The sequence below is a fragment of the Myotis myotis genome, unplaced genomic scaffold (genome assembly GCF_014108235.1).
Source record: "Myotis myotis isolate mMyoMyo1 unplaced genomic scaffold, mMyoMyo1.p scaffold_m19_p_4, whole genome shotgun sequence".
In the NCBI taxonomy this organism is placed as follows: domain Eukaryota; kingdom Metazoa; phylum Chordata; class Mammalia; order Chiroptera; family Vespertilionidae; genus Myotis; species Myotis myotis.
In genome coordinates, this window is record NW_023416346.1 from 93767879 (window position 1) to 93784081 (window position 16203).

Sequence of the window (16203 nt, forward strand, 5' to 3'; positions counted from 1 at the left end):
GGAGCTATTCAGGTTTGGTTTTTTTTTTTTATTCCAGATGAATTTTTGGAGTGTTCTTTCTAGATCTGTGAAATATGCTGTTAGTTATTTAATGGAGAGTATGTTGAATCTATAGATTGCTTTGGGTAGTATGGACATTTTGATGATGTTGATTCTACCAATCCATGAACATGGTGTGTTCGTCCATCTGTTTATGTCTTCCTCTACCTCATTTTTCAATGTCCTGTAGTTTTCTGGGTAGAGGTCTTTTACCTCCTTGTTTAAGTTCATTCCTAGGTATCTTAATTTTTTGGTGCAATGGTAAATGGGATTGTTTTTTAAATTTCTCTGTCTGTAAGTTCACTATTGGTGTATAAAAATGCCGTAGATTTCTTGGCGTTAATTTTGTATCCTGCTACATTGCCAAATTCATTTATTATGTCTAATAATTTTTTGATGGAGTCTTTAGGGTTTTCTAAGCGCAGTATCATGTCATCTGCGAATAATGACAATGTTACTTCTTTTCCAATTTGGATGCCTTTTATTTCTTCTTCTTGTCTGATCGCTTTGGCTAGCACTTCCAGTACTATGTTGAACAGGAGTGGTGAAAGTGGGCATCCCTGTCTTTTTCCTGTTCTTAAGGGAAATGGTTTTAGATTTTGCCTATTGAGTATAATGTTGGCTGTAGGTTTGTCATATAAGGCTTTTATTATGTTGAGGTATGATCCCTCTATTCCCACTTTGCTGAGCGTTTTTATCAGAAAATGGTGTTGGACTTTGTCAAATGCCTTTTCTGCATCAATCGATATGATTATGTGATTTTTGTCTCTCAACTTGTTTATGTGCTGTATCACGTTTATTGATTTGTGGATATTGTACCAGCCTTGCATTCCTGGAATAAATCCCACTTGGTCATGGTGTATGATCTTTCTAATGTAATGCTGGATCCGGTTTGCTAGAATTTTGTTGAGGATTTTGGCATCTATGTTCATGAGGGATATTGGCCTGTAATTCTCTTTCTTTGTGGTGTCTATATATGGTTTTGGGATTAGGGTAATGCTTGCTTCATAGAAAGAGCTTGGAAGTTTGCTTTCCTCTTGAATTTTTTGGAATAGTCTAAGAAGGATTGATTTTAGTTCTTCTTTGAGTGTTCGGTAAAACTCCCCTGTGAAGCCATCTGGTCCAGGGCTTTTGTTTGCTGGAAGCTTTTTGATTACTGTTTCAATTTCATCAGTAGTTATTGGCCTATTCAGGTTTTTTTATTCTTCCTGGTTGAGTTTTGGAAGCTTGTATTTATCTAGGAATGTGTCCATTTCATCGATGTTGTCCAGTTTGTTGGAGTAGAGGTGTTCGTAGTATTTTTTGACAATCCTTTATATATCAGTGGGGTGAGTTGTTACTTCACCTCTTTCATTTATGATTTTGTTTATTTGGGTCCTCTCCCTTTGTTTCTTGGTGAGCCTGGCTAGAGGTTCATCAATCTTATTAATCCTTTCAAAGAACCAGCTCTGGGTTTAATTGATCTTTTATATATATATATATATATATATATATATATATATATATATATATATATATTTTGGTCTCTATGTTGTTTATTTCTGCTCTGATCTTTATTATTTCCTTCCTTCTGGACACTTTGGGTGCTGGGAGCCGGTCCATCCTTGCTGTTTCAAGGGACCTGGCATATATGGCATACTGTTCTTAATATGTTTGCTCACCTTCTTGGCACTATGTGTTTTAACCAAGGTCACCTCTCTGAGAAAGATTGTTTCCCCAGGTAGGGATTTTCCCCTGAAGTTAGGGAGGGAATAAAACCCCTTAACTAAGTGCCAGGCGGGTAATTAATCACTTTATGAACAATCATGCTTAAGCTACATAATCTTTACTCCCTGGAATGGAGATAAGAAATGCCCTAACCTTTGTAATAGAGATTGATAGGATTGGAATCAACTGGTATAAATACAGATGTAACAAGACAACAGAACACACAGAAACTGGAGAACAGAACCTAGACACAGAACCTACACAGAACCTAGACACAGAACCTAGAGACAGAAGAACTTCGCTGGAGAGATCATGGCAAAAGATCCTGGACAGAAACTGGCCACAGAACCTAGAGACAGAACCTAGCGAGAGAACCTGGCTGAAGAACCTAGAGACAGAACCTGGCTACAGAACCTGGATAGAACATGGCAAGAGAACCTGACTAGAACCTGGTGACTGAACCTGGCAGGAGAACCTGGACAGAACCTGGCTGGAAAACCTAGCGAGAGAACATGGCAACAGAACCTGGCAACAGAACATGGCAGGAGAACCTGGATAGGACCTGGCTGGAGAACCTGGCTAGAGAACCTGGTGACAGAACTTGGCTGGAGAACCTAGACACAGAACATGGCTGGAGAACTTAGCGAGGGAACATGGCTACAGAGCCTGGCTGGAGAACCTGGAGAACCTGGCTGGAGAACCTAGCAAGAGAACATGGACACAGAACCTGGCTGGAGATCCTAACCAAAACTTCACTGGAGATCCTGACCAGAACTTGGCTAGAGATCCTGGCGAGGCTGCTGATCAACTGAACGCTGTCTCCATGTCATTCCTTCTTCACCGACTCTGTCCACACCTTTGGGGACCCCTGGACCTGCTGGGGTTGGACCCCAGCATCTGGGCTTTTCGTGTTGCTCTCTTTCTAACTCTTTGAGTTGTAGGGTTAGATCATTTATTGCCAGTTTTTCTTGTTTTTTGAGGTAGGCCTGTAGAGCTATGAACTTCCCTCTCAGGACTGCTTTCATTGTGTCTCATAGATTTTGGATTGTTGTGTTTTCATCGTCATTTGTTTCCAGGATGCCTTTTATTTCTTCTTTGGTCTCTCTGGTAACCCAGTCTTTACTTAATAGCATGCTATTTAGCCTCCAAGTGTTTGATTTTTTTCAATGTTTTTATTGTAGTTGATTTCTAATTTTATGCTATTGTGATCTGAGAAGATGCTTGTTATGATTTCTATTCTCTTAAATTTGAAGAGACTTTGCCTGTGTCCTAATATATGGTCTATCTTTGAAAATGTCCCATGTGCATTGGAGAAGAATGTATATTCTGTAGCTTTGGGGTGAAATATTCTGAAGATGTCAATTAAGTCCCTCTGATCTAGTGAGTCATTTAGGATTGCTGTTTCTTTGCTGATATTTTGTTTAGAGGACTTATCTAGTGGTGTCAGTGGGGTATTAAAGTCCCCTACTATGACTGTATTGCTATCAATCTCTCCCTCGATATCTTCCAGAAGTTGTTTTATGTATTTGGGTGCTCCTGTATTGGGTGCATATATGTTTACCAGAGTTATATCTTCTTGTTGAATTGCTCCCTTTAGTATTATGTAGTGGCCTTCCTTATCTCTTGTTATGGCCTTTACTTTGAGGTCTATTTTGTCAGATATAAGTATCGCAACCCTAGCTTTTTTTCTCATTTCCATTTGCCTGAAAAGTTTTTTTTTCCATCCCTTCACTCTCAGTCTGTGTGAATCCTTTGTTCTGAGGTGGGTCTCTTGCAGACAGCAAATATATGGGTCATGTTTTCTCATCCATTCAGCTACCCTGTGTCTTTTTATTGGAGCATTTAATCCATTTACATTTAATGTTATTATTGAAAAGTACTTGTTTGTGGTCATTGTTATTCTTAATGTTTGTGTTTCTTCTTGTCTTTCTGTTTCTTCTTTTTACAGCAGTTCCTTTAGCATTTCTTGCATTGCTGGTTTGGTGGTAATGAACTCTCTTAGCCCTTTTTTGTCTGTGAAGCTCCTGATTCCACCTTCAATTTTGAATGATAGCCCTGCTGGGTATAGTATTCTTGGATTCATTCCTTTGCTTTGCATCACTTTTTATATTTCATTCCATTCCCTTCTTGCCTGGTGTGTTTCTGTTGAGAAGTCAGCTGATATTCTAATAGGAGATCCTTTGTAGGTAACTTTCTGTCTCTCTCTGGCAGCCTTTAAGATTCCTTCTTTGTCGTTGGTGTTTGCCAATTTAATTATGATGTGTCTTGGTATTGGTCTTTTGGGGTTCATCCTGTTTGGCACTCTATGTGCTTCTTGGACTTGTGTAGTTTTTTTCTTGCCAGTATCAGGGAAGTTTTCTGTCATCATTTCTTCAAACAGGTTTTCTATTCCTTGCTTCTCCACCTCTCCTTCTGGTACCCCTATTAAGTGAATGTTGTTTCGTTTTGCGTTGTCCCAAAGCTCCCTTAGGCTCTCCTCTTGCTTTTTAAGTTTTTTTTTCCCAGTTTCTCCTGTGTTTGTGTGTTTTTTTCCTACCTTGTCTTCTAATTTGTTGATGTGGTCCTCAGCCTCTTCTAGTCTGCTGTTTAAGCCTTCTATTGTGTTCTTTATTGCAGCTATGTCATTCTTCATTTCCTCTTTGCTCCTTTTCATGTTGGTGACATTCTCATTCAGCTCCTTATAATTCTCATTGAGTTGTGTGTATTTGTCATCCAGCCATTTGATCATCCTTATAACCATTACTCTGAATTCTTTCTCTGATAAGTTAGTAGCCTCAATTTCATTTAATTCCCTTTCTGGTGATTTCTATTTTTCTTTCCTTTGTGGATTGCTTTTTTGTCTTCCCATGTTTTGCTGTAATGTTTTAATTGTAGCTCTGATTGCTTTGCTACCCAGTGTCTTTAGAATATGGTGCTACTGGAGTGACCTCTCAGGCCTCCTGGGTTTGGTAGTCTAGTGTAACTCCCTACTTGGGCTATTTGGGTTCTCTTGATGTAGGCCTGTGAGCTGGAAAGGCGCAACAGAGGTGTGTAGAAGTCAGCGGCTGTGGAGGGGGTGTTCCAATTTTTGCTGTCTTATGCCCTTGGTTGAAATCACGCGTGCCCCGTAGGGACTCACAGTGGCACCCAGGAACCGTCTATTGGGGTGGTGGGACTCAGGAAGCCTGCTTTCTGGCAAAGCGTGACTGTGGTGTCCAGAGTTCTGTAGCTGTGGGGTGGGTAGACTCAGCTTTTCATGCTGCCTCCGTGGTTGGATACACGCGATTCCAGCGGCAGCTCACAGAGGCACCTGTGATGTGTTTGCCAGCAGGGTGTACTGACATACTCTGAAGGGCCCTGGCACTGAAGCCACTGGATTGCAGTGTCTGTGGGCAGGTATCCCAGAAGAGGGAATTCAGAATTTCTATAGCCTAGCAGTGCACCCCTGTTTGTTTAAGTGCAAGACCAGCAGGGCTCGCAGCGGGGCCCCAGGGCTGCCTGTGGAGCGGTGGTCTTGGAAGACCTGCACGCTGGAAAAGCATGCAACTGTAGTGTCCAGAGTTCTGCAGCTGTGGGGTGGGGAAACTCAGATTTTGCTGATGCACCTGTCGTTGATAGGCTCGCATTCCCTGTGGAGGCACACAGGAGCACCCATAGTGAGTTTGCTAGCGCAGGTGCACTGAAGCACTCTGAAGGGCCCTGGCACGCTTTGGGCAGGAATCCAGGATGGATGAATTCAGAATTTCTACTTCCCAGGGGAGTGCGTCCCTATTTGTCCAAGATCGGACCCCGCAGAGGCTCACCGCTGCTTCCCCAAAGTGCCCTGTGGATAGATGGGCTCAGGGGGAGTGAGCAACTGTGGCAGTGCAGTTCACCAGAGCTGAGCTCTGAGGCACTCTGAGGGGCCCTGGCGCTTAAGTTGCGCAGCTGGGTGTGTGTGGGCAGTTATTCAGGTAGAGGGAATTCAGAATTTCTACTGGGTGGCAGTGCGCCTGTGTCTGTACAAAATCACACCCATCTGAGGTTCCTAGTGACTCCTCAGAGAAGTCTATGGAGTGGTGTGCCTTGGAGACCTGCGTGCTGGAGACTGGCAAACTCGATGTTGGAGGTCTGCCGCTGGGGAGGGGGCGGCTGCACTTACTGCTGCGGGCAGCGTGGTGCTCCTTTGGTGGTGGAGGTCCCAGGGTCTGCGAGTCTGCAGGTGTGGCTGCAGGATTTTTTTTTATTATTATTATTAGTTAAGGTATTACAAATGTGTCCTCATCCCCCCCATTAACCCCCAACCTCCCCCCCCACACACACTCATGCTCCCATCCCCCTGTTGTCCATGTCCATTGGTATGGCTTATATACATGTATACAAGTCCTTTGGTTGATCTCTTCCCCTTACCCCCGCCCTCCCCTACTTTCCTTCTGGGGATTGATAGCCTGATTGCTGTTTCTCAGTCTTTGAGTCTGTCCCTTTTCATCAGTCTATGTTGTTCTCTATAATCCACAAATGAGTGAGATCATGTGGTATTTATCTTTCTCTGACTGGCTTATTTCACTTAGCATAATGCTCTCCAGTTCCATCCATGCTGTTGCAAAAGGCAAGAGTTCCTTTTTTTTTACCGCAGCATAGTATTCCATTGTGTATATGTACCACAGTTTTCTAATCCACTCATCTGCTGATGGGCACTTAGGCTGTTTCCAAATCTTAGCTATGGTGAATTGTGCTGCTATGAACATAGGGGTGCATATATCCTTTCTGATTGGCGTTTCTGGTTTCTTGGGATATATTCCTAGTAGTGGGATCACTGGGTCAAATGGGAGTTCCATTTTTAGTCTTCTGAGGTAGCTCCATACTGTTCTCCACAGTGGCTGCACCAGTCTGCATTCCCACCAGCAGTGCAGAAGGGTTCCTTTTTCTCCACATCCTCTCCAACACTTGTTGTTTGTTGATTTGTTGATGATAGCCATTCTGACAGGTGTGAGATGATAACGCATTGTCGTTTTGATTTGCATCTCTCGTATAATTAGTGACTTTGAGCAGGTTTTCATATGTCTTTCGGCCTTCTGTATGTCCTCTTTCGAAAAGTGTCTATCTAGGTCCGTTGCCCATTTTTTTATTGGATTGTTTATCTTCCTTTTGTTAAGTTTCATGAGATCCCTGTAAATGTTGGAAATTAAACCCTTATCGGTGGTATCATTGGCAAATATGTTCTCCCATGTAGTGGGTCTTCTTGTTGTTTTGTTGATGGTTTCCTTTGCTGTGCAAAAGCTTTTTATTTTGATGTAGTCCCATTTGTTTATTTTCTCTTTAGTTTCCATTGCCCTAGGAGCATTATCAGAGAAGAAATTTCTTCGGCATATGTTTGCGATTTCGCTGCCTGTGGATTCCTCTAGTATTTTTATGGTTTCCCGTCTTACGTTTAAGTCTTTTATCCATTTTGAGTTTATTTTTGTGTATGGTGTGAGTTGGTGATCTAGTTTCATCCTTTTGTATGTATCTGTCCAATTTTCCCAACACCATTTATTGAAAAGACTGTCTTGACTCCATTGTATGTTCTTGCCTCCTTTGTCGAATATTAATTGGGCATAGTGGTTTGGGTTGATTTCTGGGGTCTCTATTCTATTCCATTGATCTATATGTCTGTTCTTGTGCCAGTACCAAGCTGTTTTAAGAACAGTGGCTTTGTAATACAGTTTGATATCTGGTATTGAGATCCCACCTACTTTGTTCTTTCTGAGGATTGTTGCAGCTATTCGGGGTCTTTTTTTATTCCAGATGAATTTTTGGAACGTTCGTTCTAGATCTGTGAAATATGCTGTTGGTAATTTAATGGGGATTGCATTGAATCTATAAATTGCTTTGGGTAGTATGGACATTTTGATGATGTTGATTCTACCAATCCATGAACACGGTATATTCTTCCATCTGTTTATGTCTTCCTCTATCTCTTTTTTCAGTGTCCTGTAGTTTTCAGCATATAAGTCTTTTACCTCCTTAGTTAAGTTTATTCCTAGGTATTTTAATTTTTTTGGTGCAATGGTAAATGGGATTGCTTCTGTAGTTTCACTTTCTGTAAGTTCACTATTGGTGTAAAGAAATGCCATGGATTTCTTAGCATTAATTTTGTATCCTGCTACATTGCCGAATTCATTTATTAAGTCTAATAAGTTTTTGATGGAGTCTTTAGGGTTCTGTATGTACAGTATCATGTCATCTGCAAATAAGGACAGTTTTACTTCTTCTTTTCCAATCTGGATGCCTTTTATTTCTTCTTCGTGTCTGATCGCAATGGCTAGTACTTCCAGTACTATGTTGAACAGGAGTGGTGAGAGGGGGCATCCCTGTCTTGTTCCTGTTTTTAGGGGGAATGGTTTTAGTTTTTGCCCATTGATTATGATGTTGGCTGTGGGTTTGTCATATATGGCTTTTATTGTGTTGAGGTATGATCCCTCAATTCCTATCTTGCTGAGAGTTTTTATCAAGAAAGGGTGTTGGATTTTGTCAAATGCTTTTTGCTGGAGTGGCTGCTGGGTCGAAGGCAGTGTCCCAGGCCTGTCTGGGTGGTGGTGCTGCTGAGTTCCTAGAAGAGGCCGCTCTCCCCTTTAAGATGGCGTGGGCTCCGTGCCTGAGTCTGGCAGTCCAGGAGTGCTGCAGCGGTGGTAGTCTCTCAGTGTCCCAGAGAGCCTGGTCCGCCAGCCTCTGCTGTTCCTGCCTGATTTAACTGCCCCTCACTCACTCACACAACACACACATCCACACACTCTCCATTCATCCCCTCACTCACTTCCTATCCCTCGCCTCCATCCTGCCAGCAGCCATCTTTTTTCCTACTTCTGCATTTCTTGCCATTTCCTCCTTAGTACCCATGGAGACATGTCTTACTTAGGCATGAATATGTTCATGTCTACTCTTTCTATAGTTTAAAGGATATCTCTAAACACTTTCCACTTTGGTGCTGTTGAAGGAGAAATGAGGGACACTGCATTCAATATAGTAAAAAGTCACTATCAGAGAATAAACACATACACACACACACACACACACACACACACACACACAAACACACTCACTCCTGGGATCAGAACGTGCTTTACAAATATTTAAGTTATATTGCCCTTATTTTACAAATGAGTAAGAAAGAAAGTCAGAGTCATTCAGTGAGGCCAGTAAGAGAAAAGATATTTTTAAATAGGTTTTCTGCAAAAGGCAACATTCTTCTTTCTAAATCCAGACAGTGGGATAAAAAACCTTGGCTTAGTTCTAGGTCACCTTGACCAATGATTGGTGGTACTACTTCTTGTAAACTTAAAACTCATAATCAGGGAAATTGAGGTAAAGGCCAAGCAAAGTTAAAGATGACTTATAAAGTTGCCTTGTCTGCCTCTCTTGAGGAAGATAATATCAGTCATCCCATACCTGTGAAATAAATTCTGTGCTCAAATTCCTCCAGAGAGGCTGGACTAGCTTTCCTCAGTCATTTATATTACTGTCTCTGATTCCTCACCATCAAGAAACTCTTCCTTAGACCTAATTGAGTTGCTGTAGCTTCAAGTCATTTCCATTTGATATGTTTAAGCCTGAGGTTTTCAAACTTATTTACCATGCGGGTTTTCCTTTCTGGGAATTGCCTATCTTGATGTTTTCCAATTGTCTTTACATCTATATTTACACATAGAAAATGATAGCGCATTTTATTAAATGGTATTTTTATAGCATCCTAAAGTAAATGATTTGGCAGCTTGTCAGTCTGAAGTGACCAACCCAGGGGTTTCTGGCTGACCTCTTTGTACCACCTGAACACTCCTGGCCCTGTTCTTATCCTCTATTTACTTTCGTATAGTTTAACTTTTTTTTGCTTATTTATAGGATTTTGTTATATATTTCAGATGTTAATCTGTTGTTAGTTTTCCATATGACAAGTATCTTTCTTCCTCACATTCCCTAGGTTTATGTTAATGGTTTTATTTAATTTGAAGAAAGTGTTTCCTGGCCTAAAAAGAGAATGAAGAAAAGACAGCTGCCAGTTTATACATTCTGCTTCTAGTTTACCTTTTGTTATCATTACTATGAGAAGAGCTAGTCACTTTGTAGTTATTCAATGTATATTTATTAAGCAGCAACTACATACCAGCTACTCTAATAAACTCTGGGATATAGCTGTGAAGAAGGCAAATGTAGTCATCATTCCCAAACTTTCTGAAATCTATTTTCAAGATGTTTATCAGGTCTTCTGTTGGGCCCCAGCCTTCCAAGCAAAATAATATATGAAATCTCCAGAAAATCATAGCTAAATAGGGCCCTGGAAATATTTTTATATGCATGGAATATAGAGATTTGCTCTATAAAGATGGAGACCTTGAGGTCCAGACTTATAAGGGCCTTTACCTAAGGTGTTTTCCAAGCCTAGGTGATCCAGAGCTTTTTTATTCATCCTTATTTCCCTGAGGTTTTGGGGATCTTCCCTAGAGATCATGGTTGTAGTTTGAATTCCATATCAAGGCAGTAATCCTAGCTCAGTGCACTAAATCTATACTTCTAAATAAATCCTTTTGGGTTTTAGAATGGAGTTAAGTAGGCAAATGTCTTTGACTATTTTTATTTGTTTTTTATTTATGTATTATGTATTGGATTCAGGTATACAACTTAGTGGTTAGACAATCGTATACTTTATATAGTATTCCCTTGATATTTCCACTACCCTATCTGGTACCATACATAGTTATCACCATATTATTAACTGTATTTCCTATTTCCTTGACTATCACCATGGAAATGCCATGGTTAAATCATTCCAATTGTGATTGATTTGATAACTCCCACAGTACTCTTAGCTGCTGTGTGGCCTGCCTTCTCACCATGCCCACTCTATTTGTAGGAGACAGAGGTGAGGATCTCAGAAACTGACTCTATTTAATCAGTTCACACCTACTGCCATATCACCCTATTCTCTCTTCCCATTCGGATGGAGTTAGAGGGTATTCAAAGCAGCTTGATAGTAAGTGCCGCAGACCCCTTCTGCTACCTATGCCTTGTGTCAGGCCTTCCAATGCCACCTAAGTCTTTTCTTCTCCAAGATAAACAGTCCTGGATCCTACACCATTCTTCATGGTGTTGATTTTCAGGCCCCTCTCTACCCTGCTTACTACTCTCTTTTCTCCAAGTTCCTCTGAAAAGAGGCCTCAGAATTGAATGCTGCTCTCCTACAGTGGTGGAACTACCTTTTCATTACGTCTCTCATTCTACCCTCTCAGTCTGTTTCTCCTTTATTTCCATATTTTAAACAGAGGTTTTATTTTCTCTTGAACCTCAATAACTATAACTTGTTTATTTAAATATAGAATTTGTCCCCTAACTTATAATTGCATTCATTTTTTTGGCAGTCACATTCTACAGCTAGCTTTTCTTAAACATATATACCCTCAAAAATGGGTGAATGAGAAGACACACATATTGATTGATCCACTAAGTCAAGCTTCTTTTCATCGTTGCTGTGGAAAATTTGGGAAGGAGATGAAAAATAAAAGCTAGACTACAGAGTACTAGTCATATCACCTGGCCTTTCTCCCTTGAGAAGCCTAAGCAGCTATGTGTTGTAAGGGCTAAGGTTAACAGTTTTGGGGTTCTCTAACTACTCCCATATTCTTATGTTCCATCTCTTATTTCTTTGATAAAGGAAGTTTCTATTAGTTGTACTCTCTTTAGCAAGTCATGTGTCTTAAACCCTAGGGCTAAGATTTTGAGAGGACATTGGATTTATCCCTTTTCTTTGATAATATTGTACTCAGGACAGCATTCCTGACATTGTATTTTCTTTATATCCTCTGGCAAAGATTTCCTCCTTTTTTATCATAGAAATAATTTTTTAAATGGAATTAGAGGAAGTTTGAAAGTGGGAACAAAAATCAACTAGAATCCACAAAACTATAAGAAAACTATTTGCATTTTTGTATAATTCCTTCAAATATGTACATGTATTTACAGTAATAATTATAGTGACATACCATTTTGTGTCCTGCTTTTTAACGTTATATCATAAGCACTTCTCCATGTTTCTACATAATCTTCCTAATCATTTTTAATGGCTACATAATATTCCATCAAGTTAAATAAACAAGAATCTTATATAATAAAAGGTTAATATGCATATTATCCCCTCAGGAGTTTGGGAGACTATGAGTTTGATCACTCGCTATGATGTGCACTGACCACCAGGGGGCGATGTGGAACATGGCGGGTGACCAGTAGCTGCAGCAGGGTGCTGAGGGAGCAAGGGAAGGAGGCGGAGAGACCAGGAGGCGGGGAGCCTGATTGGCCCTGATCACATGCCAGGCCTAGGGACCCTACCCATGCATGAATTTCATGCACCGGGTCTCTAGTGTATTTATAATTAGCATTAGCTTTAAAGAAAAACAGTTTACTAAGCACTCTAGGGTCCCACCATACTATGGACAGTTACATTTCTTCTAATCCATACTTAACCTTTACATGCTACAACACATATGATGTAATAGAAAGAAAATGTCACCTTGACAATAACAATGAATAGCATATTTGAGGAATTAGGAAGCTTTACTGACTTCTCTATTTGTTCTTTCTTTTCCAGAGTTCACTTTTTCTTATTTTTCATTTCTGTTATATTCCATACTGATGCTGAGATCTAGTATCCTTGTTGCACGTGGGGATTTGATAATTGTTCTTTCCCTGAGATCTTTTATTTATTTATTTGTTTGTTTGTTTGTTTGTTTGTTTGTTTATTTAATATTTTTATTTATTTCAGAGAGGAAGGAAGAGGGAGAGAGAGATAGGAACATTCATGATGAGAGAGAATCATGGATTGGCTGCCTCCTGCAAGTCCCCCACTGGGGATCGAGCCCACAACCTGGGCATGTGCCCTTGACCCGAATTGAACCTGGGACCTTTCAGTTCGTAGGTCAACATTCTATCCACTGAGCCAAATCAGTTAGGGCTCCTTGAGACCTTTTAAATGGGAGCAGTGAAAAGAACTATTAAGTACTTCCTGAACTGTCTTCTAAGGATGAATGAGCTGTCCCTAATGGCTTCTTATATTGCTCCAATATGGTCACTCACTGATATCTGTACTTTCCTGCCATGACATGCTGATGTGACATTGTTACCAGTTTTTTTCAGCTGTGTTCACATGTCTACCTTAGGGAGAATGGGAGCAGGGGTGAGGAAGACTCTGTCCAGTTGCCTGATGTCAAGATAGAAAAGTTCCTACCAGATGATATGCACACTACTTTCCCTGCTTCACTGTAGCTAAGATACTTCCAAATATGATTGGGTGAGAAAGGGAAAGAGAGAGGGAGGAAGAGAAGGAAGAAAGAGGCAAGCAAACACTAGGAGTTACTTACGATCTTCCAGTTAGTCAAGGAAAAGTCTCTATGGAGGCAGAATTTTGGGAGCTGTTTCAGCAAAAGTAGTGAAGCTAAAAGAGTATTTCTGGAATAAGTGGCATGTTCTTCCTGGTCAGGAATTGGATACAAATGAATACAGAACATCTTGGGCATTTCACTTAATAAGGGCAGCTGCCATTAGTAAAATAAATGTCAACACAGGCACAGAGTATTAATTTGTATAACTGTTGAAATACACTTAATAATTAATGGCTGATTTGGATTGTTAGAAGAGATAAGGGAAGTGAGATTTTGGTAGAGGTTAGTAAAGGCCATTGAAGCCAAGGAAGAGCTAGAAGATCTAATTGGAAGCTGTGTTAGGGAAGACAAAGTGGAGGTAGAGACAGGCCTGGAAGTGGTAAGTCAGTCACTACAATGCTCTTCATTAGGGGCTCAACATTTACGAAAGGTGTTATAAAAATCACATTTACAAGGGTGGGGGAAAAAAGGACACATATGTAATACCCTTTCTAATACTTTAAGCAATAAAACAATAAAAAAAATCACATTTAGCTTTTATTTTTTAAAATAGATTTTTCTTGATTTCAGAGAGGAAGGGAGAGGGAGAGAAAGATAGAAACATCAATGATGAGAAAGAATCATTGATCTGCTGCCTCCTGCATTCCCCACCCTGGGGATCAAGCCCACAACCTCTGCATGTGCCCTGACTGGAAGTGGAACCGTGACCTCCTGGTTCATAGGCCGATGTTTAACCACTGAGCCATGCCAGCTGGGCTCACATTTAGCTTTTATATGAAAGCAAGTGACCATGGTTCATTCTCACCAAGAACATTTTCATGTGCTGATGATTTCTAATGTGGACAGTGGCCATTAGTTTAAAAATATTTAAGTTCAAAATGGAAAACTGTGGCTGTTTTATTTTTCCTCCCTATGACTTACAGTGTGCCTGAGGCTAATTGTGTTATCTCAGTACTTTCTTATTAGACCAAAAATCTCTTTCATTGTTTTTCCCTTTCATCAATGGCTAGCTATATTGAATAATCTGTTTATTCACAAATGTGTCCTGAACACTTACTCTGTTAAAAACACCATGCCTGGACACTGGTGGGCTTGTTGTCTGAGCTCATCCAAACTGTTTTTCCGGGCCAGCTACCTTAGATGACTAAGATGTTGCTTTAAGGAATGGTTTGGTTTTGTCAATTCCTGTTCCCTTTTGGGAAGTTTCCTTCTGGGGTCTCTGTTGCCAAACTGTTGTAGATGTTATGAAGATCTTTTGAATTGGTCCTATAAGAAAGAACTTTAGAGATATGAATAGATCAAGCTAAACCAATAACTACTAAAATTAGTGAAAATGTTTATGCTTAACCAGCTTCTAAAAAATGGTCCTAAGACTTTGGGGGTCTTTGTCATAGAGAATTGCAGGCAAAGCTCTATACTTGAGTCTTTGCACTCTGAAGACTTTGCTTGAGATCCAACTTTTCTAATTCTTCACTGGTGGAGTGACTTCCTTCTCAAAACCTTAATTTCCTCATATGAAAAATATAAATGACTAGAGGCCTGGTGCACAAAATTCATGCACTCAGGGGGGCATCCCTCAGCCCAGCCTGAGCCCTCTCGCAGTCCAGGACCCCTTAGGGGATTGGGCCTAAGCAGGCAGTCAGATGTCCCTCTCGCAGTATGTAGCTCTCACAGTCTGGGACCTCTCACTCCTTATGGCCCACCTGCAGTGGAGACTGGAGGGGCTCCTGCCACCGCCGCTGTGCTCGTCAGCCATGAGCCCACCTTCTGGCTGAGTGGTCTGCCCAATGTAGGAGCTGTTCAATGTGCATCATAGCAGCCAGTCGGTTCCGCCATTCAGTCAATTTGCATATTTGGGTTTTATTATATAGGATTGTTCCCTGTCTACCTCATGGAACTGAATTGAGGCTCCAACTACTTAGGAAGTGGTAAAGCTTTCAAGGAACCAGGGATATCCTCAGACTGGCCTCTTTTTTTGTCTGCAGGGCTACCTGAAGCAGTGCCGAAAGAGAAGGGACATGTTCAGTGATGAGCAATTGAAGGTCATCTTTGGGAACATTGAAGACATCTACAGGTTTCAGATGGGCTTTGTGAGAGACCTGGAGAAACAGTACAACAATGATGACCCCCACCTCAGTGAGATAGGACCCTGCTTCCTGGAGCACGTAAGTATCTTTCTCTTTGGGGAGAGTTTTGAGAGATGTTAAAAAAGAAAGACTCATGGACAGAGACAACAGTATGGTGATTACCAGAAGGAAGGGGGTGGAGGGAGTATAGGAGGTTAAAGGGGGGATAAATGGGGATGGAAGGACACTTGACTTGGGTTGGTAGACACACAATACAATATACAGATAATGTTTTTTAGAATTGTATACCTGAAACCTATACCATTTCTGGTATAATTTTATTAACCAATGCCACCCCAACAAACTCAGTAAAAAAAAAAAAAAGAAAGAAAGAAAAAGTAAAAAAAAGAAGCATTGGAAGGAGTGTCCGAGCTCCGTGGTCCTGCTCAGCTGGTTTGTCCTATGGTAGCGGATGAATTCTTCTCTGACTTTGATGTTGATATCTTTGCCAGTGCATGAGGACTTAGGAAGGTACTGTAATTTGGACTAGGACTCTCTTACTTTACATTTCCCCTCTCTTTTCTCTCTCCTTCCAGAGGGTTACCAGTAAGATTTTTCTTCAGCTTATTTTTTTTTTCTGTTGGGTTCAGTTTCTGTGGGACCTGGTGTTTTTGGAAGGGCTTTGAAATTATTCACTACATGGATAATCCAGGGATCTGAGTAATAGGAGAGCCCATGATCAGCATGAAAATAGGTCTCTTGAGGCATTTAGGGGAGAGTACTAGGGCAGGAGAAATTATATGTGTAGGACAGGAGACCACATGGCTTAGAGAAAGGAGCACTAGGGTACAGGAAAATGAGGATTTGAGTCCTGTACCAGTATCTGTAATGACCGTCTGGGTAACTTTGGATAAGTCCATTACCTTCTTTGGGCTTCCTCATCTGGAATATAAGAAGGTTCACTCTGGCCCTAGCCAGTATGGCTAAGTGGATAGAGTGTCGGCCTGAGGACTGGAGGGTCTCGGGTT

At 40.9% G+C, this 16203-nt stretch overlaps 1 protein-coding gene across 7 annotated transcripts in view; it reads left to right on the forward strand.

Moving 5' to 3' along the window:
• ARHGEF9 (Cdc42 guanine nucleotide exchange factor 9) overlaps positions 1 to 16203 on the forward strand; it is a 331502-nt gene that overhangs the window by 217479 nt on the left and 97820 nt on the right. For all 7 annotated transcript variants that reach the window (XM_036305563.1, XM_036305556.1, XM_036305557.1 and 4 more), the window contains one exon: positions 15095 to 15274. In XM_036305563.1, coding sequence (XP_036161456.1) covers positions 15095 to 15274 — 180 coding nt within the window. The remainder of the gene's footprint in view (positions 1 to 15094; positions 15275 to 16203) is intronic.